The sequence below is a fragment of the Lytechinus pictus genome, chromosome 3 (assembly GCF_037042905.1).
Source record: "Lytechinus pictus isolate F3 Inbred chromosome 3, Lp3.0, whole genome shotgun sequence".
In the NCBI taxonomy this organism is placed as follows: domain Eukaryota; kingdom Metazoa; phylum Echinodermata; class Echinoidea; order Temnopleuroida; family Toxopneustidae; genus Lytechinus; species Lytechinus pictus.
In genome coordinates, this window is record NC_087247.1 from 5103099 (window position 1) to 5126629 (window position 23531).

The following is a 23531-nucleotide window of genomic DNA, read 5'->3' on the forward strand; positions in this document are numbered from 1 at the left end:
GCCGAAAGGACAACATTGATTTGATGTTAGAAACTGATTTGATGATGGCTGGTACAGAGGGATATGATGCTGAAAATTGATATGATGATGGCCACTTTTGATTTACTGATGGCTGCACTTGATTTGATGATGGCTGGTACGGAGGTCCATCAAATCAAAAGTGACAGTGATCAAATTTTAGCCTTTCCGCGTTCCATAGCCGACAGGGCCTCGCCAAGAGGCTAATATTTTCCCTGATCAGTCACTTCTTAGTTTTATTCTTATAAAACAACATAAACATGAAATAATCTCATAAGCCTTATAAAAAGTGCGAGCGCGAAGTGCGAGCGATTTTTTTTTTACTTTCATGTATTTTGTCCTGAAAATTTAATATTCTGGCAACGTTATGTGTGATCCTGATTCAAGATTCATATGTAACTAGATGGTTACTGCGAACGCCAAGCGCGAGCAGAAATTTTTATTAACTGTTCTAGCATTGTCGAAAAGGGACCTGTTAAGGACTGCTTACAGTTACCCACGAAGACGGTATGTATTTCAATAATGCGAGTGCGAAGCGCGAGCAATTTTTTGTGACAAAATGGTCATTCTAAGCACTTTTTGTATTAATAAATGGGATAGGTATGTAACTAAACAATTGATGCGAGCGCGAGGGGAAGAAAATTGAGATTTTAGACCTATAAAGCGGGACACTATTCATATTTTGTAAATCATAAATATGATATAGTTAATTGGGTATCATTAATAATGCGATCGTGAAGCGTGAACAGACAATTATTGATATTCTGATGTGAAACTGGATAATCTTAGTACATTTTGAATAAAGAACATGCAGGCTATCGCGCATGTTTTGGATTTAGACCTGGGCATTCTGAATACATTTGTTTAATGGAACATGGAATACACGTAGATAATATGAATTGGCAAATCAAACAATGTGACCACGCAGCGTGAGCTTAAAATGCTGATATACTAGACCATAAAAAGGACATTTTACAGAGCACTTAAATTTGTAAATGAAAAAAAAAATGTTTTGTATATTGACTTCAAAACTTGCTCCATATCAGCCTATTGAGCAAGATATGAATCTCATCGAACAGGCAATTCTGGCGCGAAGCGCAAGCAAAAATTTTATATAGTAACATGAAAGATTTTTTTTTTTTTTGCAAGTCTTCCCCTCACATTATTTCATTCACTCGTCTTCCTCTTCTTTTCCTTTTTTCGTTTCTTCTTTCTTCCTTTTTTTTTTTTGCTCTGCCAATTTTTTCAAGGGGGGCACCTGGGGGGGGGGGGGGCACACCAAATCTCAGGGGCACGTGCCCCCAGGCCCCCCGTAGCTACGCCACTGAACCCTGATAATGTGATAATTACTGTGTGGACTTTGGGTGAAAGAGGATAGGATCGGAAATGTATCATGAAGATTTCAGAATATGCGAGAGAGAGAGAGAAAAGAGGGCGAGAAGAGAGGAACAAGAGGGGGTGGGGGGGGGGGGGGTAAAAATTTATGTGACTTGGCTTGGACCAACAATGTATGATATTTTTTCTTGGAGAACACATAAAAATAACTATTTCACACTCATTGAAGAAACGTCTCTTCTTTTATTATCTTCCACAATATACAAATATCTCTGAGAAGTGGAAGAAAAATAATCATACTTTAATCATCTGTTACATGTGGAGGAAGACAGACAAATAAAAGATTGAAGTTAGAGTGAGCAAATAAATGTTACACGCAAAATATAAATGTATATATAGTTCAAAGTCAATCTGCAATTGAAGTATTCCCCAGAATGAATGCAGCTGTATATTTTATATTCAATTTCTGGTCTACTCCGTTATTGGAAAATAAATGAAAATGAATTGATATCATTTGGCGATTTATGTTGCGAATCAGAGCGATTCTTCAGTTCTGTATTATCTTCCTCTTTAAATTTCATCGGGATTATTATATCACCATGGATGAACATCGCTGTATACGTTTAGTTTAGAAAGGCTATTTAGTCCTAAACTAATAGGGAACTGAGAATTAATGTTGAACTTAAATACTGATTTCTAGTTTAATGTAAAACACACCTGCACTGCAGAGTTGTTCCCTGAATGCTTGCGTCACAAGGAGACATTAACCAACACAGATCAACTGTTTGCAAAGGGGAAATTGTGCATTGATAGAAAATACAAAAGACAAACCAATGTGACATGATCGAATAACTAACTAGCAGTGAATATCACCAAACAACTTATATAGTATGTTTACACATACGCAGCCTTTTCATCTTTCGTGTAACAATACAGTTTGATGCTGCATATATACTACACGGAAAGAATCCTTATGTTACTAGTTACAATCATAATGGGTAATTTCAAAGTTATGCGTTGGTATTGGAACACAATTCAAATTGAATTTGATAGCTCCTATATAATTTATACAAAATTTGAGTATATACATTGACCTGAATCACAGCGTTGATCTTAGTTAGATTCGCCGCAGGAGCAGCATCCAGAGTGTTGTGTAATGCTGTAAAAACGGCCCAACGGCCAACACCAACACTAAAAGGTCAACACCAAACTTGAAAACATATCAAGTGAGCAAAACAAAGACATTCTTACAACTTTTGGATGAGAAAAGGAAAACAATATACCGTTTTACGTGTTGAATGGAAACTTATTTTACAAATGTCATTTGGTTGTTTGTTTAAATTCTGCTCGACTTTTATTGCATTTATTTGGTAGAGATCAAATTCGTATAATTTTAGATGCATCCGAACCGCAGCACACCATTGAAAAAAATATCTTAATTTGACTGGTACATGGGAGGATAAAGAGAAAAGAAGAAAATATTATTGTTCATTTACTGTAATACAAATATGGTTCCCCGTTTAAAAATATTTTACGATTTTAGTATTTTTGCCATGTCAACTACCATCTGACCATGGCCAAAGGGCTCGACCGTCAGCCAAATAAAATCAAGCTTTCCATTGAAATTGACCATAATGGTAAAGCTAAAACTAGTATATTCACAATTGGTTGTGAAAGAGGCTCCTGCAATGATGTAAGCCGAATGCTCTGATTGAAATATAACTCTTGGTCTTGAAAGTCGAGAGTTCCATCAAAACAAAATAAGAGAACTATTTGAAGAAGTTTTAGGCTAACTTCTAAACTAATCTTCTTTCTGAATAAAAAATTAAAATATTTTACCCAATCGATGTTGTCATGTTCCAATTTATCCAAGCATAAACATTTACAATAAAGTCTCAACTTTGATCCTAGCCGTGGTATACGAAGGGATTCAATGTTATTTTATGTACACTATAATACATATATGCATACATTTTAATGATATAGTTCATCCAAATTCCAAAAATAAAGTGTTTTCTTATCTGTACTATAGAACCTTACACTATGATTATATTGAAAGAGAGGGATATATAGAGAGAGGGAGGGGTAGAAAAGGAGACAAAATATTTCCTGAGATGAAATGACAAAAACATTTTTTCTAATAAAAAAAATCCCTAAACAGTGCCAGCCAATCAGTAAGAATTTAGGACACTGAAACGACCACCTTTTAGATGCAATAGATTACAAATAAACAAATAACGATAAAAGCAAAATAAAATTTATGCATTATATAGCACGATATAATTTCACGTAACACATTTTACAATTAGAAATATAATATTGACTTGTTTAAATGTCAATTGCAAATCAACTGCTCCAAGTGAAGATTAAATACCTGACCTACCAGCTGCGTTCATTAACGTTCTTAAGTAGAAAAAGTATTCACTAAAAAAAAGAATTACTCCCATTCTGATTGAAATGATCTCGTCTTATAAAAAGGCAAGTTCAAGAAACTTAGACTACAATTTTTGCGCAGATTAAAAAAAAAAAAGAGACAAGACAGGAAGGATAAATGAAACAGAGGAGAAGAAAACTGGAGAATGAGGCGAAGAAGGAGAAGAGGACAAGAAGAAGGTGCCGAAAGAAGGAGAGAGAAAAAAATAAGCAACAATTTATGCCCTCGGCACCCTTCAGAGCGGAGGCATTAAAAAGAAGTGACCCCCCAAAAAAAGGCAGGTAGAAAATTAGCTGGACCATTATTACACGAGTGACTGAATCACTGAAATATCATCTATAGACATTTTTTTATATTAATAAAAGTGGTTTTAGATCAAACCGCATGTGGAACAAGCAATGCTGCAATAGTGTTGAGCAAATGTGATAAGCAGGCCTTATGATAGACCTCTAGGAAGAACAAAGCCATTACATCAATGGCTCTGAATAGAGTGATCCATCCGTATATTTTTATGTGCATGTTTATATATTTATATTTATTCTCATATCCTGTGCAAAGTATTTTATTGTGATTTTTGTGCGGTAAATAAAACCAAACCAAACCAAATAGATAGAGGGCCACAACCATCCTCGGCGTTCTTAAATCGACATCTCTGATTCATCATACATCATCGTGATTTCACTTTCATCATTATTACAACAACCTTGATTCGATCCCCACTATCAGATGACTGGAAAAAATATCGGACAGTCGCTTCACACAATTAGAAACAAAATGGCGGGATAAAAAAATTGGAAGAATGATCGAGCCAGTATAATAAGACTGAAATTGTCAATCTATGTTTACTAGTTGGCTCCGATACCATCATTTCCATATGATGAAGAATGCATGTTGATTCAAACGAAGACCGTTCGAAGAAGAAGATCTTGTTCACCTTGACACCAAATCGCCGACGCTTCATCAATGGCGGAGCAGCAGGTTTCATCGGGCTTTTATTTCATCCTGATAAAAAAAGCCCCGATGTGAAACTCAAATTGCACTAAACAGTGTCATTTTCAGTATAATCCCTTGTCATTTTTATAACGGAGTGAATCCTTCGTTTTCGTAATCAACTTTCTTTTCACCGTTTAACGCCGTTGCGGAGTCGTAGTTTGGTGGCGCTGTTGCGTTGTTCTTGATTGACTCGGACCCGTCGCTGCCGTTCCCTTCCACTGATACAGTCTGGTTGTCGTCTTCCGGTTCGGGGAGAACGATGCGGGGTGTCGTGGCGATTCGACATCGCTGGGGGGGGGGGGGGGGGGGCGAGTAAAGGAAATAGTTTATCATAATACAATCATTACGTGTTTGAGAAAAAATACTTTCTGACCTTCGTTTTGCTAATACACAGCTATGTTGAAATCCAACACCGTTGTAAATTCAATAATGTAATCCTATGATAATGTGAGTTGATTATTATCATTCTTAATACGCAAAAGATTTTTTTTACACGGAAAAGCAGAACATTTTCCGCGAACGCAAAATGTGAAAAAAAAAGAAACACCCGATGTTTTATTGTTATGTTTCAAATACAATCTAAACTTGTATTTGGGTTCGGAAATCTATTAATCATATTATTTGCATTTAGAAATATATTGCAATTAAATTTTTCGACGATTCCGACCCTTAACGAAAATTCAGCAAAAGTGTTTGGTACATGGAAATAAATCTACAATGAAATGAAGATATTTCAAGACTAAAACAATTAAATTTGGTTGATTGAGATTGTTTGACCTACCTCTCTGAATGAACCAGGTGTCGTAAGCATGATATAAATGGCATAGATTGGAACCCACTGCATAGAGACAATAGCCATCATCCAACCGATAATCTCACCCCAGACGGGATAGTAGTAGTCCTCACCATACTTAGCTGGTTGATAGTCGATAAGACTGAATAAGAAGATACCCTGTGGATGAAAAAAAGAAAATAATATACATTTTTTCTTACGTCAATCACAAATTAGCCATCGGTCAGGTATCATACACTTCAATTATAAGCAAATTAAGGATTTTTTTCCGAGGGGGGGGGGGGGGGGTGGAATTTGAGCCTGTTCATGCCATTAGGATATCAATGTTTTAATTGAACAGGTAACTTATATATTGTTTTACTAGCATTTGTACTAAAAGAAATATTAGCAAGAGGTTGAGATGGATTTGAAAATATATTTAGAACCGAATGCTGACGTAAGACTCTTTTGTATATACCATGGCTTAAGTCATCCAATGCAATGGAATACTTTATAGATTGAGAAATTATGCAACAAAGAAAATATTAGTTATGTTATACAACTCATTTATTTTATCATATATAACGTATGCAAGGGCGCCGAAAGCGGGGGGGGGGGGGGGGGGGGGGGCACTTGCTCCCCCCAAATAAAATTGGGGGGGGGGGGGGGGCAAAACGAGATTTTGCCCCCCAATATGTGCACCTCTAAAAGTAGAACAATGATAAATTATTTAAAAATTAAAAAAATTGTCATTTCCATTGTAAAAAATTGTCAAATTGAAAGAGGTTCACCAATGCATGCTGGCTGTGTCGGCTAACAAACGCGCGGTCGCCCAGAAACGCTCAGACCGGACCCGATATCACTAACGCGCGTGAACGCTAGTTACTCGAGCAACATAATTATGGAATCTATGTCATAGCTGTCAAGCCCAGAAACCATAACATCTCGAGGTCGTCAATATCTCATATACTTGTTGCCTGTGTAAGTCATCCCTGAAATAGTAAATATAGATTAATAAAGATATAGATTTAAATTATGAAAACTTATTTCAATTATTTCATTTTCAACTAAATATAAATGGAGTTAATACAATGATAACAAGTTAGTGCCCTAAAGAAAATACCAAGGTCATTTCAACTCAATATAGACATGTTATCAGAAAATTACACACAGAATAATTATGTGTAGAGGATTATAATTTATAATTTGTGAAAATGGTGAATCCCACTCGAAAGCAACTTAGAGATAATGTTTATGCATGAAAAAATAAAATCATCTGTGAAAGTGTCTACTTGATCCGACTCATATTATCCGAGATATGAATAAAAATTTAAATAAAGAATATAAAAGAAAAATAAGCGTTACAGTACTGCTCTACTATAAAAATCTTAAGATATTTTCATAGCCCCGTATTTTCCTCGATTCCTTTTCATTGGCATGATTGGCAGGCGTTTTGTCTGATACTATTTCAGCTCATATGATATAGCACTTTTGTATTTAGATTCCAAAACTCCTTCCCATTACCCGTTACTAATCAAATCGAGAGGCAGCTATGTTCTCTGGTTCATCCCAGCTTTTGTTATTCATGGACGTATGCAAAAATTAAAAAAAATCCGCAAGACCTAAATTTTCGAAGAAGCTTAAGAGCGAGGGGTTTGTGATGGGGGAGCTTTTGCATTTTCTCGAATAAAATTGAAGGATTTTGTCTGCCACGTCAGAACTGTATGACATTTTGAATTTGGAAAGACATTCATCAGAATTTCTTTTGTTTCTGTTGTTACGCTTCTTCTGCTTAATACACTCCTTGTTCTGACAGGAATTACTTGAAACGTATATGATGATTGTGCTCTCTCGCGTCGTCCGTGTATAAATAAATGTTTCTGAAGGGATATTGCATGAAAAATGTAATTTCTGGTATTTTGAGTCAATATATAAGCGTAATACGTAATTTAATTGATCAGACATGAAAACCACATTCCGAAGCGATCGTTTTGTGCGTAGATTTCATAGGTTCTCATAAATTATGAGTATAGTCTTTCGTAGTGAATTCTATGTTTAATTCTCAAGAAATTTATTTTTGAATGCTTTTAGAAACGAAACTTTTATACTCCATTTTTACACAAATTCCTTACCGGGGGAGGGGGGGGGGGGTCCCACACCCTCTCCCGCTCGATCGCTTCGGTATCTCATGCTGTCAAAAATATTGTGCCCCCTTCGGGATTTTGCCCCCCTAAAACTGAAAGCGTTCCGGCGCGCCTGAACGTATGGTCTGGAAGTTTGGGGTGGGACGTGCAAAACAACCCTGAACCCTATGTTATTACTTCAAAAAAGAATAACTAGAATAATGCCGTTCAACCATCATACTTACCACTGTGCTCCTTTATTTTATGATCTAAATATTCTCGATATTTTCAAACAATACCAATATTTGATAGGAGTATTTATGCACGATTTAATTAATAATCGGTGGCCGCATAGTTTTATTGATTATTTTTCATTCATAGACCATCCTTATATACAATACGAGAGATAGAGAAAAAGCGAAATGTTAATCTTGACAAAAATAATACCAATTTGGGAAAACAATCAATTTCATTTTCTGGTCCAACTTTATGGAATCATCTGCCAAGTAATATTAGAAACACCCACAGTCGCAAGATATTTAGCAAATCGTTAAAACTAATGCTACTGGAAGAATAATAATTAATTTGGTATGGTAAATACTGCCTGAAAACAATAATTCTGTATACAGATTTTGTGAATAATTAAGATATTTTTTCTTGTAAATAGTGTAAATATGTTCACTAAAAATGATCGCAATTTTCTGCAACAGTAATAAGTAGAATTAGTACTGAATTTGATGTACAATATTGAGATTTAGTTAAAATTATTGTTTAAACTATGATAATGACATTATTTGGGGCTAACCTGGATTAGCATCTTGCTATTATGTTAGCTCCAATTACCAAATGTTTTGTTTATATGTGATGTTCCATGTAATTGTACCTGACAGTGATATTTGGTAATAAATTCAATTCAATTCAATGACAAGTTACTATTTAAATGCTGACCTAAAACCCCATTAAGACCGGACTTACGCAAGGTATTGCAGTATATGGTGCACATTGTAATAACGTAACGACATGACCCACTGTCCATCTATATAAGGCTAGCGCTTGCTTAGAATATAGTTACACATGGCTAAACGCAGTGAGGGGACAGGGAGCAGAAGCCAAATGAATTTATTGTACATTTTAATACAAATTTATTTAAAGTGTGCACTGAATCCTTATTTTCAATTTGTAAATGCAATAACACCATCATCGTGATAAACTCGGTCGTTTTGCTCGGTTGCTTTGCTCTATCACACACATTCAGAACATTTCATGATTCTTGGCCCCCATAGGAACGCATGTCTATGATTCAAAACAATGAATTATTCTGAAGACATTATTGGGAATTATATAGTGAATGTCGCACAGTCTGACGCTTCCCTGACGCAAGGAAAATGCTCATCGTGCTCATCTGGCCAATAAACACGGAGGGGGGGGGGGGGGGGGGGAGGGGGATGGTGGTATCGGATACTTACCATGCTGATTGCCGGGGTGAGAGCAGCCCAAGACAGAGGCCAATACCATCCGGGGGTGAAACCAATACTCGTGCTTATCCTGTTGTAGAAGTTCTTGAGGCCGTAGCCGTATGACACTGACGCACATTCCCAGAAGGCGACCCATAATAAGCATATACCGCTCGCACCATAGCTGTCCATCAACTGGAAGAAGTACATCCCTCCCTAAGAAAATAAAATAGTTTCGAAATATATATATTCTGACTACATCTTTCCTCAGGTTGTTTATCATAGCGAACGTTGGATTTTTTTCTCCTATAGCTTTGCTCAAAAAGCAAAAAATGGCGAGCGTGAAAAGGAATGTCATGTGTGTGTATGTGTTCTGAGCCAAAAAGGAGGGGGAAGGGTCTTCTACCACAGTGATTAATCTTAAAATAATAAGAAAGTAAAGTATTAAACCCGTGTATTCGCCTGATTTGTTTTGGAACAAGCGCTTTGAGCACTCTACAGAGTGGATTTGGCGCGATATAAGTCTAATTATTATTATTATTGAAAGGGCACGCTATTAATTTGACAATCAACGTAAAATAATAAGAAGAAATACAAAAAGGGAGAAAATGTCCGAGCACTATTACAGAGAAGCATGGGGAAAACGATAAGGAATCCATTTCTTTTTCTATTAAATAGGATAGCATAGGAAGTAAGTTACTTGAAAAATCCCAATTCAATCAATTTTACCTCTGTTACGCAAAGGAGACCAAGAGCGAAATCGACGAGACAGAAGATGGCTAAAAACACGGAGCGGTTCTTGCGAAGACCGTAGTTTGGGAACTCATCCATAAGAGAAGTGGCAAGTCCTTCCACTACACAGAACTATAAATAGTGAAGGAAATAAATAAAAGAGGTCATAATTAGTATTAAAAAAAATAGAGAAAAGAATAAAAGCTGATATGAAGTGCTGGTGAAAAAAGGCATGGAAGCGAGATGAATGTTTATTTCCAAGTCTAAACTAGTTCGGTGAATTTTTGCAACCATGTTAACATATTTGGAACGAAGAAATGCACATAATTTTACCAGAATGAATTTTACATGATAAAAATGAAAGAAAAAAAAACCAAGAAGAGATCGACTTTAAAGAGGATTAAGCAATTGGGAAATATCTTTACAACTTTCACAGGCTTGACGTTTCCTAGAGATAGTTCCAATAAATTTATATCTTATTCAGCAGATGAATATAATAACGGACAGTAAATATTCTAAATAATCTGATTGTGTAAAATTTTAATATCAGGGGATATATAAAATCAAAATCGATGAAAGAAGAAACTGGCCGAGAAACATCATTTTAAAATGAAGATCTACGAGAGACTGCGAGATGAGCAGAAGAGATGAATCTAAATGATCTTCTATAGAAGCAAATTTTAAACCGAATAAACATTTCATTTCGTATACACACTCAATTGTTTCCAATGCATATGTGCAAGAAAAATGTTTGGCATGTTCAATCTGAACGAGAGATAAATATACCTTGGCTAAAATCGGTGAACTCAATTATTTATCAAGAATGAGAATAATGATCTAAAAGTAAGGGGAGATGCACATGTAAATCAGAAACGCTGAGAAATATATAGGCAGAAAAAAAAGAAGTGAAAAGAGAGTGAAAGAGAGAGTGAGAGAGAAAGAGAAAGAGAGAGAGAGAAGGGGGGGGGGGGCAGACAGAGAAGGGAGAGAATACTGAAAGAGATTGAAGTCGAAGAATAAAAAAATGTAGACATCGAGGAACAATATTGCAAAGCTATCTGGTATGTAGCAAGTGAATAATATGGTTTTGCAGGAACGTAATTACGGCATGTAATCACAATTACACTCTATATCTGCGATTTCTATCATTAAAATGATCAAAAATACACAGCATTAGTAATTACAATCGATAAAAATAATCTAAATTAGTGTTATTTCTTGAGTATAACCACCAACATTACACATGTTCACCTCCTATGTCGAAACCGCAGCGTATATAGCCAGTTATTGGTTAGATATAGAGTTCTAAAATAGGGGAAGAAAAATGTACATAATCATATACATTAAGTCAGTACCCAACAAAATCAAACCCAAATTCACTTTTAAATCATCTCGAGAATGAAACATAATTATAAATGAAATAATTTGCGATGTTTATCATCATAAGTTCACGATAATTAATCTGACACTGTGCAGCTCGTAATTGACGACAATGCACAAATTAAATATCAATGCTTTATGGGTACAACCAAAATTTTCAAAAGATGAAATGATTTTGTCATTATTCTGTTTAAAGTTTTAAAGAAACGAAATACTTTTGATATTAAACCAGTTATTTTCATTGCTTATTGCCATCCAGTATCTTTATGCTTTCGTAAATAGGTACAATCATAGTGTACATAAAAACTCATGATTAAAATGTTCGTCTTCAATTTTCAAGAGTGAATTTTGGCTATATACCCACCCTCCAAAACAAAACTTCAAAATTAACGTAAAATACAAGACATAAAATAAGGTGTTCGCACAGACTTGGAGGTGTCTTCCAAACTTATTTGACTTTCATTTTGTGGTTATATATCGGCAATGGTTATCAGTGACGGATCCATAATTATACGGGGGGGGGGGGGGCATCAAGGGGCCGAGAAGAAAAGAAACACCGTCGACCAGACAAATGGAATAAAGCGACATTTTTCTCTGAAATTATGACAAGCAAAAAACGATACGTCATCATCGTTCCAGGGCCGGAGGCCCAGTGACTTCTTTTTAATTTGTACGGTAAATACATTTGCAGGACTTTCATGGGTTAGGCAAGCCCCCGCCCCTGAATCTGCCACTGATGAATATTATCGTGATTGGTTGAGGATTTTTTTTTAAATTCAAATGCGCTTCTACGATAATGTCTGAGCATAATTGTTTAAACGAAACAAACACGAAGACAGTCCTGCCCATTCTCTGCGAACATCTTAGAGAAAAAATAATGATAGCGACAAAACCAGAAATCACAAATGAAGGATTTATTCGTTTGATTTCCGAAAGCAATTTTCATAAAGTTTGATACTCATGTATGCTTCTTTCATGTTGTACTTTGTTCATTTTTAATACATTCTTACTGGAAAAGACCCGTTCCCAACTTGCCCGCAGCAGGAAGATAAACTCTTATTGTAAAAACTATGTAAGGCATTCACTTCAAGAGCTTAACAATCATTAGTCAATACACCCGAATGCCTGAGGAACATCATTTCAGTATTACTTCCAATTTCTTTATAACTTTTATGAGTTTTTGCTTGGCACCAGTCTCATTTTTGGAAGAAACGAGAAAGGTATAATATACTTTACAGCTGCGGGAACTTGTCTTTTCCCCCGTTCTGATTCTATTTTTGATAACTACCATGAATCAGTGCATCGTTTCACAAAACAAAGTACAATTTTCAAACTTGTGCTTTCTCTTCTTGGGATCAGCGATTAATGAGTACTTTGGACAATAATATTGTGAAAGGATGCACTGTATGCCCACTGCACATTACAAAAGATGCGTAATTTTAAATGCGATATCACACTCTGAATTGCAAGGTTTAAATAAATCCAGATAAATTGGACCAATCGAACTCTGGATTTGGTTTTAATCCTAAAAATATTTTCAAATCTCGAGGGATTTGAATTTAAATCCCTTGAGATTCGAAAATGAATCTTTAGCATGAAAACTAAATCCAGAATTCAATTGTTCCCTAACTACAATATACCTGTCTCCACAATAATCCGTTAGACGCATAGTTCATTTGAAATTTCAGAATTTCATTTTTGAAAGCCAGTATCTTGCGAAATCACACTGAAATGACGCATCAATCATCTTGTTTTACAATCAACATTATACAGGTAGCGTGACCCGCCGAAACGCACATGGAAATTGAACTTCTTGCAAGAAAAATGTATCTACAGTGAAAATGCTGTTAGAAATATTGTTCAAACTGATACTCATCATTAAAACTATAAATAAATAACTGTTTTCATTAAAACAGCATGTTCTCTGTAGTTAGGTTAAGATAGCGCACCCTTACTTAGTATACAAATATTCACATAATATTATAATTGTTGTTTATAAAGTAGCAAAAAATTGAGAACAACCTCTAAAATTAGCAAGCTTGAAGACTTTGATGGACATGGACTATGAAGCTCATTCGTATTTGTATGACACATCCACTTGAAACAAACATCGATTATAAGCTGATTTCTGGCAGATCAATAACTTGCCAACCAAAAAAAGTAAAAAAAGAACATTATATTTCAAAAGTTCAGTGAAACGGGTTGAATAGAAAAAAAATCTCATCACTTCCAATGATATCATCGCGTCGAAGTTCATAACGATATTGGATCAAATGGATGTTATCTATCTTGCTGCAGAAGTTCAATTTTCATGGGCAGATACTTTATGCTATTATAATCTCCGAAAGTAATTAGGAAATTAATCATGTGAAAGAAGCATGCATGTTATCTGATTCTTCATGAAAAAAGTTTATTCTATCATGAAGATGACTCTATCAATTGATTCAAAATTCAAATCCAATATGGTTTCCCCAAAATCAGTACCCCTTGAAAAGTTAGAAATGATAAATATGTTTTCAAGTAGAGGCGAGTACATCGTGGTGCTTTTCATCTTCAGACCGGACCTCCGAAATAAAACTCATTTCATAAAACCTTTCTGTATTCTGCGTCAACAATGTTTGATTACCACATTTAAGATGCCATCGTATAATTACAAATTTGCAATGAATGGTGCGCCTCTCCGGGATCAGCGCCCCCACCCCTTTTAAAGGTGATGACGGTGCACCGCCTGGTGGTGGGGGTGTGGATGGGGGTATTTTTTTAATATAAAAAAACTATTTTCTTCCTATAGTATTTTTCTTTCCCAGCATCGTGATTTCTGGTTTCGTCCTGTTAACATAAAGAAGTTTTTGAAAGAAACTCAAACAGAAGAACCAACCTGACTGTCTAGACCCAACATGATCAGCATGGCGAAGAAAATGACGGCCCAGGCCGGGGCACCGGGCATGTAATACACAGCGGTCGGGTAGGCCACAAACGTTAAACCAGGCCCTAGTAGAGTGGGGAAGGAGTATTAAAATAGAAACAAAATAGGAAAATAACAATAGGTGCAATGAAAACTCAAAATGTTAGTTATAAGTGGTAGGGTACACTCTTAAAACAAATCAGTCAAATTGACTAGTATTGACCAGTATAGTCAGCTGGGTGCAACTGATGTGTCTCACATTTCTGACATATATTCTAGTCAGAAATAACTATGTTCGAGTAAAATACGACTAAAATACGACAGTTGCACCCAGCTGACCCTACTAACTAGTCATTTTGGACTGATTTGTTTTTAGAGTGAATGTTGTAGCCGCATGGAAAATTCATTACACTATGAGCTAGTATAGTGACTTCATTTCATGCAGGTGCTGATTTTCAGCGCCTTTTCAGCACCCACGCCGCTGCTTGTAGCACCTAAGTGCTGAAAATCAGCACCGGGGAGTGCATTCACCATACGAGCTCCCAAAAGTGCCAATTTAAGCACTTTATATTTTGATTGTATCAAGACTTTCTATATAAAAATGCCCCACTCGATCAAGGCGATGTGAATGTTCAGCCCTACCCTCATTTTATTTAAAAGGACTTTTCATGTAAATAATCCACTAATAAATTTTCCACTAATAAATATAAATTCCGTCAAAGCTTTGAAAAAAAAAAAACGAACAACGGCGAAATTTAGATCACGTATATAAATAACCCAAACGTCATGTTGATCAAGTCAACATCTGCTTATTTCGTCTTCACAACTTTAAACACAAACATACTTTTTTGTTAAGCCAATTTCATCATAATTTCTGCAATAAAAAATTATGAGTTTGAATAATCGAACCCATGCTTACGACAGGACAACAGACGAAGTAAGTCAATTGGACCAAAGTCCGTTACATTCAAACACTAAACCACCGCTCTGAAAACAAAAATGTATTTATAAAAGTAGAGTATATTTGAACACTTAATTGCAGTGTTTGAGTGAAACGTTTTCTGTTGAATATAATCTGGGAAAGTGAATTTTCAATGGTTGCAACCATCGATATAAAAATAAATAATTATTGTATATCATGATTTACATCAAATGTTTTTATGCATTTCGAGATTAAGAAATTCAAACCCGAATGTTTGATCTTTTGTGGCTTTGTAATATGCTATTTTGGTTTAATACTTATACTGTATGATATAATGATACTAGTCTCATCTAAAACAAAGTTATTACCAATTTTTTTTTTACTTGGAAATGAAATTTGTGTTCCTAACGGTAAAAATATATCTTATGGGACTCGGACATCACAATAAAAAAGATACAAAATTTGATTAAAATGGTAATTCAATTTTGAAATGAGATTCCATTAAAATAATATGACAAGCTGTAATCACTCATGACAATAGAGAATTAGAGTGAAAAGGTGTTAAGAATACTGGCTATACGTTCAGCAGAATGTGTGTGGGTGTGTATACGTATATGGGGGCGGGGGGGGGGGGCGGACTGATCACTTCATCCTTGAGTCTGTCATGTTTCATCATCAAATTTGTTACGTACGCACAATATGAAAATAATTCATAGTATCGTTCGCTCCGTTCCCTCACCTACACCCTCACCATTTTGCACAATTCTGAATAACACGTTTTTATCACCATGGTTACTTTTATATTACCATGCCTGGGCCCGGTAACACAAAGCTCATCGCTCGATCGTAGGGCTGATTATTTACAATTGAGTACATATATCACCATGTGCAATCAATCGTACAAATCAACTATACAATCAATCGCTAAATTTCGTAGTACGAGCCCCTGGTTAAAGGCTCCCCTGCTATGTCACTGCTTCTCTACCCAAGGCAATCATAAAAATGAACTTTGGACAAATATGACCCGCTTTTTTATTTGCCCACCTATTTGCAGAAGGGGCTCACAATGCGCAATTAGTCGTACTAAAAATGTCATGTGATATTAACTACGTGATGATTATAAATATGAAATAATTTCTATAAAATTTTGAGAAAATGCCAAGTCAGCTTGTGCATCCACATCAGACATGCTCCCTTTAATGAAAATATTATAGCTTAACACAACTATACATCTATAGTTATACAGAAAAAAAAAGATTATTGGTACACAAAAAGCATGCCAGGTCTATTCAATAGTTATTTTCTGTTCAACATGTACAAAGTTCTTCAAAGCGGTTTTCTCTTTCAATTCTAGAAGAAAAGTATGACTGCGGTAAAAATATAAACCTTATTCAAAGGCAAATTTGTTGGCAATTACGAGCAAATTACAGAAATATAAAATTCCTGATATTAGCGAGTTCCATTTATAAAGTCCTAGGGAGCATTTTATCAACACTTCTTGTCGTCTGACAGCTGTCAGATCTGACAACTTTCCATGCTTTTAATTGGCTGACAAGTACTGTAACTATGGTAACTGTCGTATAAAACAGGACTTGTCGGATAAAGCGTCTATAGAACAAGTGCTTTCATGAAACGCTCAATATTTTCATCCGACAAGTTGTCAGATCTGACAACTTTCCTTGATTCTAATTGGCTGAGAAGCTCTATTATTGTGATAAATGTCGGATAAAATAGGACTTGTTGGATAAAACATCTGACAAATCCTTTCATGAAACGCTCCCCAGGTAATATTAAAGCTGATGTTTGCTTTTCAACGGCACGTATCATTACTTTTATACAACGAATGAATGATTGAGTGAATGAATTAGTATATAAATATGTAAATCGATAAAGAAATAAACGAACAATTATCAAATTAAATTAACTAATGAAGGGAGGCGCGATAGCTCAGTCGGTAGAGCGGGGGTTTCGGATTCCGGTGACCCGGGTTCAATTCCCAAGTGGTGCGCTAGTGCCCTTTGGTAAGGCATTTATCCTCATTACCAGGTCCCTCGGAGAGGACCTTAAGCCGTTTTCCCCTGGTTGCTTGCTCACAGGCATTCGTGCTTTCTTAGCAGTCAGGTAAAACAACGTCGATATGACTTCATCTATGAACGACTTCAGTGACTGAGTAAACATAATGATATGAATAACTCATAAAAACCGATGATATGAATTAACTTATCAATATAAAATAAAGAAAGTTTTGAAAATAGATTATAATAGAGGAAATACAAAATGAATAAATATTAAATAAAAAAATAAAAAATAAACATATAAAATAAAAATTAAACTTTAGAGAACATTACTTAAGCGACCACATTAATAGTAAGATAGGTGTGGGTTAGTATTATCTTACGATGGTATAGTCAGAAATGATGATGTTCTAATCATATGAGTCTAGAATATATACAAATGCAAGATAAGACGAAAATAAAGTTGCATCAACTAATCTCTTTCATCTAGCCGTTACCAACACGTCTGTGTCAGTAATATCATTAATAAATATGATTAATTTTATGAATCCTATGAATAAGATTTTTGCCTACCTTCATCGACAACCTCTGATACATCAACCCCTTGCTCGTAAGCCATGTATCCAAGAATGGAGAAGATAACAAAACCAGCAAATAAACTTGTTCCAGCATTCACTATTCCTACAATTACAGTATCACTGCAAAAGATAGGTAAAATGACATGAATTTTCATTATCTTTTAAAAACTTGTTCTAGCAATTCATTGTTTCTAACACAACCATATCTCATAAAATGACACATAGCAAAACATAAACTGAATAATAATTTTTGATAGAATATACGGCATTAAGAAAAACGAAACCATATTAGCATCCTTTGAATCATCACCACCATCCATGGGCGGAAATCCCAGGGGGACAGGGGGGACGTGACCCCCTACCAAAAATAGTAGGGGGGGGGGACACAATATCAAATGTCCCCCTACCATATTTGGTCTTTTATGATGGAGAAAAATACATCACTTCACAATCGATTTTTTTTTCCTGTCAAATTTTGTTTGGGTTAAAATGACCTAAAATTTTGGGTGATAACATTTTTTTTTGCTTGTCAAATTTTACAGGCCCTGGTCCCCCCTACCTTTGGTTACAGATTTTCGCCCATGCCACCATCATCAACATCTTCATCATCAAAATCAAAATCATCATCAGCATCATCAACAAAAATATCATAATCATTTCATCTTCCTCCGCCCCATCATCGCTACCATCAGATCAATGAATCAACGCAAAAACAGATACTGTATACGCATGTAATAAGCACGTGTTTCTTTTTTTTTAATCACTGACACAACTATACTTACATAACAGAATTATTCCTAATCGGGTTGTAACTTCCAAGAGATATAAGTGATCCTATTCCAACGCCATATGAAAAGAAAATTTGTGTTGCCGCATCGATCCAAACCTGCCGAAAGGATAAGAGAAATATATGATGTTTAGGTATACAGAATAAACTTAAAAATCTGAATTTATTGGAAACAATTAAAAGCAATCATTGAATATGGTAAATTTTCATCTTTCAAATAAATTTTATTTTATTTTATATAATACGCGGGGGGGGGGGGGCAGTATTTGATTACTAACATGGCTAATTGAAGTGGAAAGTCAGCCCTGTCCAGAAAGACCCATGAGGGTACCTTGTGCGTTATGCCTCTTGGTATCTCATTTAAGATGCAGTCACACCACCGCAAAACAGACCGATGGAATGACATAGATAACATAAATAATATAACGAAATAGCTTGTATCGGTCTGGAGTCGGCTACGTTGGTGTGACTGCGATGTAAAGTTGCAGTCACGGTCATGATGGTTCATCTGCATAAAAAAACATATTCGGGCGATTCCATACGTGTCGTACGGGACATTTTGACAACAATTTCTTGTTTCCTAGCCGAATGCTTGAGCAATACAATATTATTTTTTTTCAATGATAAAGCTATAGTAGGTAATCATGTGAAAAACTAATAACCAACACAAAAAATGATTATGGGTAAATTATAGGTGAAAATGTACGGGACGCAGAAATGTCCCGTACGACACGCAACATTTTAAGCTCTAATTCGCATACGGACAACATATTTTTGTTGGTTGTCAGTTTTTTGCATGTCTACCCAGTAGTACTTTAATATTACCACAAAGCAATTTGAAGTTCTTCGTTCGTTTGGACAGCAGGTTGAAAAATGTTGTGAAAATGGCTGATTTTTCTAGCATGGAATCGCCCATTCATGAAAACGCGTTCACACACTTACTGTTGGTGTTTTGAGACGCTCCCAATCAGGATTAATGTAGTAATAGATACCGTCAGAAGATCCGGGTAACGTTAGACCTCGGATCAAGAGAGCCAACAAAATGACGTAAGGGATCAAAGCTGTGAAGTAAACAATCTGAAACAGAAGAAAAAGGAGTAAAAATAAGTAAATGAGTTGAATAAGATGTACTATATTTATTTGCTTCATTTATATGTTATTTTTAAGAGTAATGTTTTTAAAGTTCCAAAAGAACAAAGTTATTGGCATCATCAACGTGAACCACCAACATAGCTATCGTTACACTAACAATTATTACCGGTTTACCATCATTAACTCGCCTTTTGATATCGCTAGCAGTTGATTATTATTATCGTCATCATCATCTCCATAGACATTATCATTGCTATCATCATCATCATCATCATCATCATCAACATCGCCGTCACCATCATCATCATCATCGTCGTCGTCATCAGTAATTATCATCAACATCATCACCATAATCATCATCATGGTCGTCATCAACATCATCTTCGTCATCATCACCATTATCATCGTCCTCATCATCAGTAACATCAACATCATCATTATCATCCTCTTCACCATCATCACCGTCGTCGTCACCATTCCTCCTCTCCCTCCTTCTCCTCATCATCATCACCGCTAACAAAATTGCATTCACAACATTCAATACCATTACAAAGTATCAAAACTATTTTCAAGAATTCATGTCATCCATACCTTTCCCGTCTGTTTAACACCTTTCCAAATGCAAAGATATGTTAGAATCCATCCGAGCGCCAAACATCCCACAAGATCCCATCTGAGACCTCCGATATGGTCGATACCATCACTGATGCCTAAAACTCGGTTTCTATGGAAACGGAAAACCAATACACAGCGGCTTGATTAAAAACGTCTGGTATTACAAACAATACGGCATCGAAATTCAATGTTTAAATATACTGCACTGTGGGAGGGATAGTGCAAAAAAGAATTATGGGTAATTAGAATGCTCAGTCATATCAATTTACAGAAAACTTGTGAACGAAATCCACCCTATTTTTCAAGTAGCTATCTGACATCATGCAAAACCCTACACCTAATTCGATTTATCATTTGAAAAGTGAAATTTCAGAGGAAGTCATGATCCTGTTCATAATTGACTTCGTGACGGCTTGTCTTTAATCATCATCATTTCTTCAAAGCTTGTTCAATGGGGTTGATGAGAGTTCAACTTGTTAGAGTATATACCCCGTGAAGTCTATGTCTTCGCCAAAGGAATATATTTACATATTGGATTGATTATAAGTTATGACGATTTGATTCCATGAGTAATAATTAGATAATAGAGAAGGAAAAACGAAGAGAAAACGAAAGAGAAGAAGGGGGAGAGAGGAGAAAAATTGTGAGGAGGAGAATGAAGAAGAATGAGATTGTAAGCTGAAGTTGGAGAATAGACAACAGACAAAGTAGATGAAAAAGGAAAGGAGAGGAGCCATTTCCGGAAGAAGTATCGAATCTGTAAAAAGCTATGAAGTAAATTGAGAACAGTTTCATGTGCTTACTCCCAAAATTGTTGAGCTGGTGATTCTCCTAACGTCTTATTGAGGAACGTGCCGTTGGCGGCGCAGAAATAGCCAGTGGGTGCCGAACAATTCGTCTGAAGAGCGGGGTCGTTACAGTAAAAATCGTTCCAGTAGTTGTCGCAGTCGCCCCACACCAGTTTTGAACGGAAGGAGTAGAAGAAGTAGAGGAGGGACCAGGCGACGATGACGATGTAGTACGTATTTAAGATGGCCGAGATGGTAGCTCCAGCAAAACCAACACCTTCAAATGAAGCAGTTAAAGAATATAATAGTTTTAGTCAATATTATATTTCAATGCAATTTATGCCAATCTCAAGTACATAGTGATAAGTTTCAAGTATTCAAAACAATTTGGCTAAATAATTATAATAACTCCGCAACTATGCCAATTTGGTCTCAAATTTGCCCGAGACTTGAAAGAAAATAGATATGAAACAAACGCGGTGCAATCCTCAAAATAAGGTTGCAGATTTATCGCGATATAATTGTCGGGGGTGGGGGGGGGGGGGGGGGGAGAGTCACTATGCCCCTAGAGTATGAGGGTTGAGAGCGTTTTCAAAATAAAATCTTTAGGATGAAAATCAATCTCCATAGTTCGTCTTGTCATTGTATATCCACAGCCGATCTGGATTTAGCTTCAATACCAATACCAATGTGTTCCAATGGAGACTACTATAACTTTGTGAGTATACTAGTCATGCTAGTAGTAATACTATAGACAGAATAGAATATCTAAAAAGGAAGAACATTTTAAAATACCATCGCAGAGATCAATTACCTTTTAAAATAGGATATATTTCCCACACACTGATACCACCAGTCTGCAGCTGCTGACCGAGAGATACTTCCATAAAGAATATAGGAACACCACATAACACCAGAGAGATGAAGTAGGGTATGAGAAAGGCACCTGTGCAAAACATGAGATAAAAGGGGCATCTTTAGTTATACCAAGAATTTAACTAATTGGCAATACTAAAAATGTGGGCTAACATTCCAATAATCGTGATAATACTGTCGTGTAATGAAGTATGATTTTTAGCATTCGATTGACTCTCACGACAAAACTAGTAAAAAAAAAACATATATAAAAATATATAGAATATGTATTACAATGACTGAGTATATTGAATTTTTAATTTTGTGTTTCAATTTTATGGGGTTGGATTAAACTTTCAGTGTTAATTGTGTTGGCTTACTTAGGTAAATCTTTTTTAGGATTGTGCCGGACTCAAAATATGGGTTTTTACTTTATTTGGTTTAACCTCTCTGGTGCATTGTTTGACTTTTCTGGTGTTGTGTTGAACTTCGATAGCGTTGGGTTGATCTTTCATAATGGCGGATAGAACGTTTTAGTGTATTTGGCATTTATCATGTTTATGGTGTTGTGTTGAAATTTACTGGTTGATCTAATAGTTAATATTGTGTTGGACTTGACGGGTTGACCTTTTCTAGTATTCTGTTTGAATTTCCTGGTCCCGGATTTTACTTTTCTAGGGCATTGTTGGAATTTTTTGGTGTCGGGTTGAATATTTTCAAGTGTTCTGTTGGAACTTTATAATGTCGGGTTGTACTTTTTAGGGTTGTACTTTTTTAGTGTTGTGTTTAACTTTTCTAGTGTTAGGTTGAAATGTTTTCGTGTTTTGGTTGTGAGCCTCTTAGTCTTGGATTATAATGTTAAATTCAACCTGTAGATTTAACTTATTAATATTGGATTCAGTCGCTACAACTGGAATACACTTTATTTAATTTGAAGTGAACATAGTTATATTGAACCAATAGAGCATTAGGACACGGTACAATGAGGAGATGTGCGTGACCACATTTTGGTCAACTATACACTCTAAACAAAAGGTTTACCCAAGGTTTATTGGGTAAAACGGGAACATGCATGTTGGGTGGGTAAAAAGATACCAAATATTTTGTAAATTTTACGGAATGTTGTGTAGAAATAGCCTATTATGGGGTAAAAAATACCCAGCAAACATGAATGTTCCTTTTCTACCCCATATTGGGTAAAATTTGACTCAGTGTTTATAGAGTGTGCATGTATACTATACATCATATTGGACATAATTGTATAAGGTCGATAGTTTTAGATCCTGCACAAACAAGGGTGTTTTGAAACAATTTTCATCGTCGATTCCAAATGTTGATCGAACACTCTTGTATTTTAGATTGGACAGTGAGGTAACCCAAACGTCATTCTTTTTCTGTGAAAAAGTCCCCAAATAATAGCCTACTCTGCCTTCTTATTTAGATATGTTATCATGACTAGATAATGATAAGAAGCTTTAATTACAATAGGTGAGAATAGTTCCCCTCAAAGTCACGGGCAGACTGCCATGCGGTGAGCAAGTGAGGCATAGTGATTTTTGAAGTGGGTGTGGGGGGGGGGGGCGAATGTAGGGCACGGGTTCTAAAGAGAAGGGCATTTACTAGCGCGCCCCAACCCCTTTGATGCTTTTTTCTGAGGCCGTTGGCATGAGAATCGACCTGGATGATGGTCGGAATGAATTTCAATTTTGTGAGAGGAAGCTATAGCGACCGAA

General features: G+C 35.9%; 1 protein-coding gene across 1 annotated transcript; it reads right to left on the bottom strand.

Annotated features, from left to right (window-relative positions):
• Nucleotides 1-1576: 1576 nt before the first annotated feature.
• LOC129256012 (sodium- and chloride-dependent taurine transporter-like) lies at nt 1577-21885 on the bottom strand. Its single transcript, XM_054894323.2, has 11 exons — nt 21758-21885; nt 20959-21220; nt 20132-20264; nt 19391-19525; nt 18444-18547; nt 17657-17781; nt 14120-14232; nt 9859-9993; nt 9142-9345; nt 5562-5732; nt 1577-5068 (listed from the first exon to the last, which is right to left on the bottom strand). The coding sequence occupies exons 1-11, from the start codon at nt 21828-21830 to the stop codon at nt 4865-4867; spliced, it is 1659 nt and encodes a 552-aa protein (XP_054750298.2). The 5' UTR covers nt 21831-21885; the 3' UTR covers nt 1577-4864.
• Nucleotides 21886-23531: the final 1646 nt, after the last annotated feature.